This window comes from Rhamphochromis longiceps, linkage group LG10 (genome assembly GCF_057381845.1).
Source record: "Rhamphochromis longiceps isolate RC_006_pf linkage group LG10, R_longiceps_female_GT1.1, whole genome shotgun sequence".
NCBI lineage: Eukaryota > Metazoa > Chordata > Actinopteri > Cichliformes > Cichlidae > Rhamphochromis > Rhamphochromis longiceps.
This window is the reverse complement of record NC_140566.1, coordinates 59,545-68,863: the sequence shown is the minus strand read 5'-3', so window position 1 is coordinate 68,863 and position 9,319 is coordinate 59,545. Positions and strand designations below refer to the sequence as shown.

General features: G+C 39.9%; 1 protein-coding gene across 1 annotated transcript; it reads left to right on the top strand.

The window, feature by feature from the left end:
• The first annotated feature begins 3,650 nt into the window (after positions 1-3,650).
• LOC146660078 (E3 SUMO-protein ligase ZBED1-like) lies at positions 3,651-6,160 on the top strand. The gene is made up of 3 exons (XM_085421621.1): positions 3,651-4,554; positions 5,145-5,489; positions 5,733-6,160. Exons 1-3 carry the CDS (start codon positions 3,651-3,653, stop codon positions 6,158-6,160), a joined length of 1,677 nt encoding a protein of 558 aa, XP_085277747.1.
• The last annotated feature ends 3,159 nt before the right edge of the window (positions 6,161-9,319 follow it).

The following is a 9,319-nucleotide window of genomic DNA, read 5'->3' as shown; positions in this document are numbered from 1 at the left end:
GCAGGTTGAAAAGCTACGTGTTTATTTTTGTAAGAAAACCAATTACCCCCTTATTTTTTGTTTATTATTGTGACTTATTTTGACATTGTTATGTGTTGCCAGACCATGGTTATATTTCATTACGCCAGTAGATGGTGCTCTTGCACTGCTGTGGAACTATCAGAGAGACTCTAGCTATAGGCTCTGCGCATGCGCAGCTCAGAAATAAATGAGCTCCGGCCTGAGCAAGACGCTAACTTCGGTGTCCTCTCTATTAATCCACAGGTACTGACAAACAAACTTTTATGTTACCAAACTGGTTCTAAATGTCATGCAAGTTGAGTAACAACTGTTCGGCTATATTTTGAGATGATAGTGATGATGTTGTTTTGTGGTATTTTGTTGTAATGAGTATTAGTGTATCATCGGCATAATGCTACGTAGCACTATAAGTATATGCTATGACAGTGGCAACCTGTGACTTCCGAAAATGTGTTGTATTGTTTGTTTTAGTGTTAGCCAAGCAGTACTGAGTACATGTATTAAGGGCAAAGCTTTTTATTGGTGAAACAATGTTTGCAGTCGTCTGCCGCCATGTTGTGTTGCGTTCAGGGGACGCCATGTTCAAAAGTAATAGCGTATATGGCGCGAATGTGGGGAAAGGTTGTGTGAATGTGAGATGGGTTATTTTGGTATGTTGTTATGCTTTAGCCGCGAGTGTTTTGTTTAAGTTGTGAGTATGTAAAGTCATTTTGAATTAGTTTGTATTTATTTTGCTTTTGAGATAATGCTTTTTCTAACTTTATTTATGTTTATCAACTCTGTTATTTTATGGGAAGAATGTATGGTCTAGTGTGATTTGTATTTTGTATATGTAGAAATAAATGAGCTCCGGCCTGAGCAAGACGTTAACTTCGGTGTCCTCTCTGTTAATCCACAGTTTGCTCATATTTAGCTACGCAGTGCTCCCTAGCCTGTGTGCCGCTTGCTGCCGGTCCAGATTCCCCTAGGTCTGGTGCCGGTAACAAATACTTAAGCCCAAGTTTATATCTCATCATTTTTAAAGGCATTTCAAATATTTCCATTAATGACAGATCTTATGCTGGCTCTATATATCATCAACATTCTGATACTGCCAGGTATCTAAACACAAACACTTATTCCAAAAGCTTTCTGAATTTGAGAGAAAATAGACAGAAAGTTTCTTCCTCGTTTCTAAATGGCCCCATCATCTCCAAACAGAGTAACATCAAAACTCTTTTCCCACCCTACTAACCATGCCATGCACACGAATGTTGAACAAAGCAGGACTAATACTACTTCCTTGGGGAATAACATTTTGAATCTCCAGCTACTCAGAAGAAATTATTGATCCAATTAATGGTAAATGGCCTGTATTTGTATAGCGCTTTACTTAGTCCCTAAGGACTCCAAAGCGCGTTCAGTCATCCACCCATTCACACACACATTCACACACTGGTGATAGCAAGCTACTTTGTAGCCACAGCCGCCCTTGGGCGCACTGACAGAGGCAAGGCTGCCGGACACTAGTGCCACCGGGACTTCTGACCACCACCAGTAGGCAACGGGTGAAGTGTCTTGCCCAAGGACACAAGGACTGAGACTTTTTTGAATGGACCAAATCTGCCATTTAAAAGAGAAGAAGATGACATGGGAAAAAGCAGAAGCTTCAGCTAAGTCAGCGGTAGCCTCCAAGAGCTCCGCAGCCACTGACCACGAAGCTAAAGCTAAACTATCTGGTTTGGAAAAAGGCATGTCTGCTTTCAACAAAGAAAATACGGAGCTGCAGGAGAGAATGTTGGAACTAGCCCTTGTGATGTCCTCCCGATTTGCATACAATGCAGTTCATCAGGGGTCAAAAATGTCCCCACTTCATTTGACTGTTTTTTTAAAGTATAAAGTATAAATTGTCAATCAATTCAGTGTTACACCTTAGTTTTACTTAAGACCAACACATTAACACAAAATTTACTCAACATTTTACATTTTAGGGCCACCAGACCTTGTTTACAAAAAATAAACCCTGTTTTTTTTAGCGAAAACAAATTGAGAAAATTAAATATTTAATTATTTAGATAATTTTGACTATCTGAATAACTAGAGAGTGCTGTATGTTGAACTTTAGTGAGAATTATTATTTTTTTGAACCATTTAAATTTTTTAAATGGCAGCACATAATCACACTTGTGGTCCTCAGGGGTCAAAAATGACCCCACTTCATTTGACTGTTTTTTTAAAGTAAAAAGTATAAATTGTCAATCAATTCAGTGTTACACCTTAGTTTTACTTAAGACCAACACATTAACACATAATTTACCCAACATTTTACATTTAAGGGCCACCAGACCTTGTTTACAAAAAATACACCCTGTTTTTTAGCGAAAATAAAACAAGAAAATTAAATATTTAATTAAATTAAATATTTAAAAAAAATTCTCACTAAAGTTCAACATACAGAGTGCTGTATGTTGAACTTTAGTGAGAATTCTTTTTTTGAACCATTTATAAATTTTAAATGGCAGCACATAATCACACCTGTGGTCCTCAGGGCTCAAAAATGACCCCGTTTGCTTTCACTGTTTATAAAGCAACAAGTATAAAATATCATCCATCTCTGTGTTTCAAGGTTTTATTCAACTTTATTCCAACTCATTGCCTGACAGTTTTCTATATTTTGGCATGGTAGGAACAGCAGGGCATGAGTCTGAGTGAAGGCAAACTTTCATGAGGACAAAGGCGTGTCCATATTTGACCCAAGTGCAGGAGGAAGCTCAGGTTTATTCCTTTGCACTGGTCCCATCATGGACAGCTTTCTTTCTGCAGTTGCAGGCCAAGAGGCATATACAGTAAACAAGCTGTTACAGGTGATTGTTTTCTTTTGAAAACCTGCAATGTTAGGGACAACTCACGTTTCCTGACTGCAGGACAGACGGTTTGCCATCGCACACTAGCATGTTCCATGTACAGCTGGACCTGCATCACATGCTGCCCATGTTTTTGTCTCAAAGTTCCTTGGTTTACTTGGATGTTCTGTTGGAGGGGACAGAGTCCTTTGAAGGGGACTTGGTGCTCATACAGTCACATCAATACCAGGATCTTACATCACAGCAGGAGAAACACCCACTTGTGTTTCAAGTCAAGTCAACACCAACACACACCATACACCTCAAATGGGAGCACGTTTGTGTCATGAACGATGATCATCTATTGTGTCTTTATCAAGAAATTATGTCCTTTTTGTGCTTCTATCATTAATCTTGTGTCACCTTTAAAACTTCTCTACCAGACTCAGGATGTCATAAACTGGCCGTAGCGACTCTACTGGATGCACGGCAGTAAGAATCAACACACCCACATATGCCTACAGCTAGAGCTGGGCGATATAACGATAACGATATGTATCGCGATATAACTTTTACTCGATAGAGAAATTAAACTATCGCGATAGACCTCGCCGCTCTTGTCCTCTTAAAAAAAAAAAAAAAAAAAAAAAAAAAAGTCAGCCAATCCAAATTAAGTAGCGCAGAGCCGAACCAATCACAGCCGCAGCGTCACGTCACGTGACTTGTTACGTACAGCACAAGTGCCAAGGCGCACGTGCGTATTTGTTTGCGAAGCAGCTAGCAGCTAACCGCCGTGTCGACTGGGTGATGGAGAAAACGAGTGCACCAAGTAGAGAAAAATCAACCGAGAGAACGGAAGAGAACACAGATGACGGCTCGAATGCCGAAGAGATTGTCGAAAGGAAGGGCCGGAAAAGTTCCGTAGTGTGGAGATATTTCGGCTATTTGAAGTCTGACAAAAAACAGAGTAGCACGCACTGTAAGTTGTGCCGACAGCATGTTCCCACCAAGACTGGAAATACAACTAACCTGTTTCATCACCTGAAGCAGTGCCACCCACAAGAGCACGCTCAATCTCTGACTGAAAGTGCTAATTTGTCATCAAAAACAACCGGGGGAATCCCTGCGAAGCAGCAACAGTCAATTGAGTCGGCTTTCTCCAGCGTCTTACCATATGACAAAAAAGCTAAGAGACATAGCGACATAACGAATGCCATAGCCTACTGTCTTGCTAAAGACATGCTACCAATAAACACGGTCGAAAATGAAGGATTCAAGCAGCTAATTAAGGTACTGGATCCTCGTTACCAACTCCCTGGACGTAAACATTTCTCTCAGATAGCGCTTCCAACGCTATATAGAGAGTGCCGTGAGGCTGTTGAGAAGGAGCTACAAACTGTATCGTTCTTCGCTACTACATCCGACATGTGGTCAAGTCGCACGTCAGAACCTTACCTTAGCCTTACTGCCCACTATATCGACCAAGACTGGAATCTGAAAAGCAAATGTCTTCAAGCTGCCTACCTTCCCGACGACCACACGGGTGAAGTAATTGCATTAGGACTGTCAGAAGCGCTTGCATCCTGGGGACTGAGTGAAGACAAACAAGTCTGCATCACAACCGATAGTGGGACAAATATAGTGAAGGCCACATCCCTGAATAACTGGACCCGGCTGCAGTGCTTCAGACATCGACTTCACTCAGCTATCGGTAAGTTGGGAAGCAGAATAAAATTAAAAATGCCTCTTTTAATTGTGTTTTTGAGCCCATGTAAACATATTAAAAGCTAGAGATCTAAATCACTTCAATGGTTATTGTTAAAAAATAAACATCAGAAAGAATATTCTTCATGTCAGCCTATTTATTTGAGGTAATAGTTGCTGTTGGCATGCATAATAGGCAAATATTCAGTCACTCTTCAGTGTAAATCAAGTTGACAAAATGTGCCAAATAAAATTTAGAATTTTGGGGTTCTATCAGGATCCCAATTGGCTAATACAGAACCTCAGCTCTTTTTCCTATAAAGAACATTAAATTATGATTCCACCAAATGGGGCAATTCAAGACAAAAAGAACAAGTGATGAAAACGTCAAACAATGATGTTGATAACACCAGCCTCTGTCACCTTTTTAAATATAAGAAAAAAAAATTTGGTCAGTCTGTCAGCAAAATTTAAATCATAGCAAGTAAATGTGTTTTCAGGGCAGTGAAATTTATTTGTGACTGGAAAAAAAAAATCAAAAATCTTAAATTAAATTCTGAGGTTAATATGTGCTATTATTTACCTTTTTATCCACAGAAAAAGCCGGCAAAGACAAGAGGATGGAGCGAGCTGTGGCCGTGTGTAAGAGAGTGGTGGCCACCTTCAGTTTCTCTTGGAAGAAGAAAAGGGAATTGGCTGCTGCTCAGGAGGAGCTTCACCTACCCCAGCACAAGTTAGTGACAGAGTCGCCCACCAGGTGGGGCTCACGCCAAAAAATGGTTGGGAGGGTTCTGGAGCAACATAAAGCTATCTCTCAGGTCCTCAGTGCAGATAAGAAGACCAGGCACTTGGTTCCTTCCTGGCAAGATCTAGATGTTCTGGAGTCTGTGCATGTGGCCCTGAACCCACTACTGGAATTCACAGATTCACTTTCTGGAGAGTGTTACGTGAGTGTGTCCTACCTCAAGCCGATGCTTCACCTTTTCAGAACACAGATTCTGAAACCATCTGAGGATGAAACACAACTTACAAAAGACCTTAAGATGACAGTCATGACATACCTTGATGAAAAGTACAATGACCAGATTACAAATGAACTGCTTGATGTTGCAACCCTGCTAGATCCGCGCTTCAAAGTACAATACATTAATGCAGAACACGTTGATGCCATCAAAATGAGAGCAGTGTATGAGATGTTGGGGCAAATTGAGCACCCATCCACTTCAGCTGGAACGGAGGAAACAGAAGATGGTGGAGCTGCTGCAGTACTACCAACCCAGAAGAAACAGAGAAAGTCACTGGGCAGTTTCTTTAAGAAATCCCACCCCACCAGCACAGGGCTCACTGAGAAAGAGACAGTTGAAAAGGAGCTTGAAAAGTACTTGCTGGCACCTGATGCAGACAGTGAAATGGACCCACTTGAGTGGTGGAAAATCAACGACAGAAGCTTCCCAAGAGTTAGCTGCCTGGCAAAGCGCTACCTGTGCATCCCCGCAACCAGCAGCCCCTCTGAGAGGGTATTTAGTACAGGGGGTAATATTGTGACTTGCCACAGGGCCGCTTTAAAGCCTGAAGCAGTGGATAGACTTGTCTTCCTGTCCCACAACCTGTAGGCTTTTTTCAGACTAAAGTTTATATATATATATATATGTGTGTGTGTGTGTGTGTGTGTGTGTGTGTGTGTTGCACCTTGGATGTGTACCTAGGATTTAAAGAATGTTCTGTTAGCATCTTTATTTTAAAACTGTTGGAAAAGCTCAGCTATACAACAAGGAGAGTGAGAATTTCCTTTTAGTTCTCAGTTCATTTGATATTGACAAAAGTTAGTCAATTTTGTCTGTTCTTCTGTAAAAAAAACTAAGATTTATTTTTAGAATTAATATTTTGTTTCTAAGTGGAAGTGACAATTTAGTAGTCTGTTTTGTTTGTTCTATTTTCAAACTTAAACGCTTTAGTGGCTGCTTTTTGTTTAGTTTGCAATATTTGCCTTTATTTATTTGAAACTGAAGTCTCATTTTCCTTAAGTACATCTGCCCTGTTTAACTTATTATGGGAAATAAATATTTAAATCAAAACAAGCGGCTGATTATTTCACATTTTACTTGTGAGCAACGGCACATTTAAATCTTACAAATTTAGTTATTTGGCTTATATCGTGATAGATATCGTTATCGCCTGAAATGAAAAAAACATATCGTGATATGGAAAAATCTCATATCGCCCAGCTCTACCTACAGCTGCATTCGGTCCATTTTTCTTCCTCTCTCGTTGTCCCTCCTTGTTCGTCATCGAGTTGGCTGTAGAGCAGGTCATCTGCTAATTGGATGGTTGTTGGTTCAATCTCTGTGTGCTCTAGTCTGGAGTTCTTACCAAGGTGTCATTGGGCAAGTTACTGAACCCCAACTTGGTCTCTGATGCATCCATTGGCACGTGAACGTTAAAAAGCAGAATACAAGCAGAATACACTGTGTATAATGCTTTCAGTACTCGAGTAGAAAAGCCACTGAAGGAGTATGGGACCTGGCACATGTGCTTGGACTGTGGTAGATCATCTTTCTCTGAGGCACATGAGAGAGTCATGCATTGTCTGTCACTGGGAAGGTTAGAAGACCAGATCAGTGTTTCCTCACGTTACTGCAAATATTCCTCTGTCTCAGCTGATTCCTCTTTCCTGCTTGATTCTTTGTCTTCATCATAATTGAAATGGATGATGTGTAGTCCTCTGACACATCTTCTATTTCAGTTTCACATTCTGAAAATTCAAGAAACTTCAAGAAGCCCAGTCACTTTCTCTCCAAGCTCCTCAGACTACCATGTCCTGGATGCCTGAGAACCTACTTGAACATAGTTCAGATTCTTCATCACTTTCCTTCACTTCATAGCCTTCTTCCACTTCTGCAGGTGGCTGATGTGCTTTTTCAGAGAAAGGGTAGCATGTGCTCTAAATATTGACAATATTTTCTATATCTTCTAACCCTGGATCTTCCTGAACATTGATTCTCCCTCCTCATTATACTAGAGGACAATATGTGCTTTGTCCTACTGGTCATTGCTTTGCACAACATGGTAAAAAAAAGTATGCTCATCAAAGTATGCAAATCTCCAGTGCAATGGAAGCTTTTGAGCATACTTTCTGTGTATGTATTATTGTAGAGTCTACCTTACAATACGAAACACTTTGATGCGACTGTTGTTGTGATTTGGTGCTGTATAAATAAAATTTCATTGAATATAGAGCACCTGCCTCCTCATTGTGCTGCCTGTTGTGGTTGTTATGACCAGTGCTTGACCCCACACATCAGTGATCCAAGATCAAAGATGTTTGAAAGCAGTATGGTGTGAAAATACGGCTCTTTGCAACACTTTGTACTTTGGGGTCATTTTTGTCCTACAAGGACCACCAATGTTATAAAATTCAATAAAAACCACATAAATAAATCAAATTACTTAAAACTTATTCCAATCATTCATAGTATAGTAATGAATAACTTCTGTTATTTTCAGACCATTTGATGAATAAAAAACACATTTTTGATAGCAAAAGATTTCTTTAGAGGACAAAAATGACCCGTGGACATCACAAGGGCTAGAACAATACATGCGTCGCTGGAACTTGAAAATTCAACACTGAAAAGAAAAAAACGACGAAGAAGCAAAGAAGTTATCGACATCTTAGCTAAGATCGTGCCACATTGGGCTTCTTCACTTCTTCACTCGGCAACGCTGTGGACACCCACCATCGCCTTGTGAAAAAAGAAGCGGGCAATCCTCAACAAATAATAGTTCAGTTCACCACTACAGAGACACTTTCTGGAAATCTGACCAAGAATTCCTGGAGGAGGAGGCATCTAGCTCCTTGCACACCCAGGAAGATTTCTCCAAACTAGACTGGGAGGAAAGAGCTGCATTTTGGCCCAAAATGGAGCAAGCCAGAGCTGAAGGGAAGAACGTCTACTACCGAGGGCACGCCGGTTACATCAGCGGAGTTCGGGTATTCCCTGGGTGACTGTCCAGCTATTCACACATTACTCTATGAGTACAATGTGTTTTGCTAACAATACTAAATAAGTTACTTTCTTCAACCAAACTTTAAGAATGCCAAAAGTTTTAAAAAGGCAGGCTCAATACTTACTGTTTATATTACCTATTTGGTACTTTACTATAATAATTTTTATTAGAGGTCATTTGCACTTTGTGAATTCAATTTTAAGGGATTCAGTGTTCCCAGTTTTATAGAGTACTACTATTTATATTTGTCACAGTACTAACAAATCAGCTGGTGTAGCCTTACTATTTAAAAACGTTCATAATAAAATTGATACTCATAGGAAAGGCAATCTGGACATTGGCTAATTTTTGTACTCAAAGTGGATAATAGCTTTCTGATTTTATGTAATGCTTATGGTTACAACAATGTTGCTCAGAACAAACTTTTATTAACTGAAATAGCCAATCACCTAAAAGAACTATCTCACAAATACTCCACAAACAATCTTATATTAGGAGGAGATTTCAATATGGTTTATGACAAATGGCTTGATAGATCACACTCTAAATTCCAATCCCATCATATAAGTTCATTTTTACACAACTTCTGTTTAGAGTTAAGCCTAATAGATCCTTGGAGATTAGCTAACCCACTTGTTCAGTCCTTTTCATGGTTCAAGCCTAATGGCTCGGCTAAATCTCGTATCTGATTTCTGAATAATGCAGAATAATGTAGATGTGGGTGTCTCAGCTGTGTCTTTTTACATTTTGTGTGGTTTGAATAA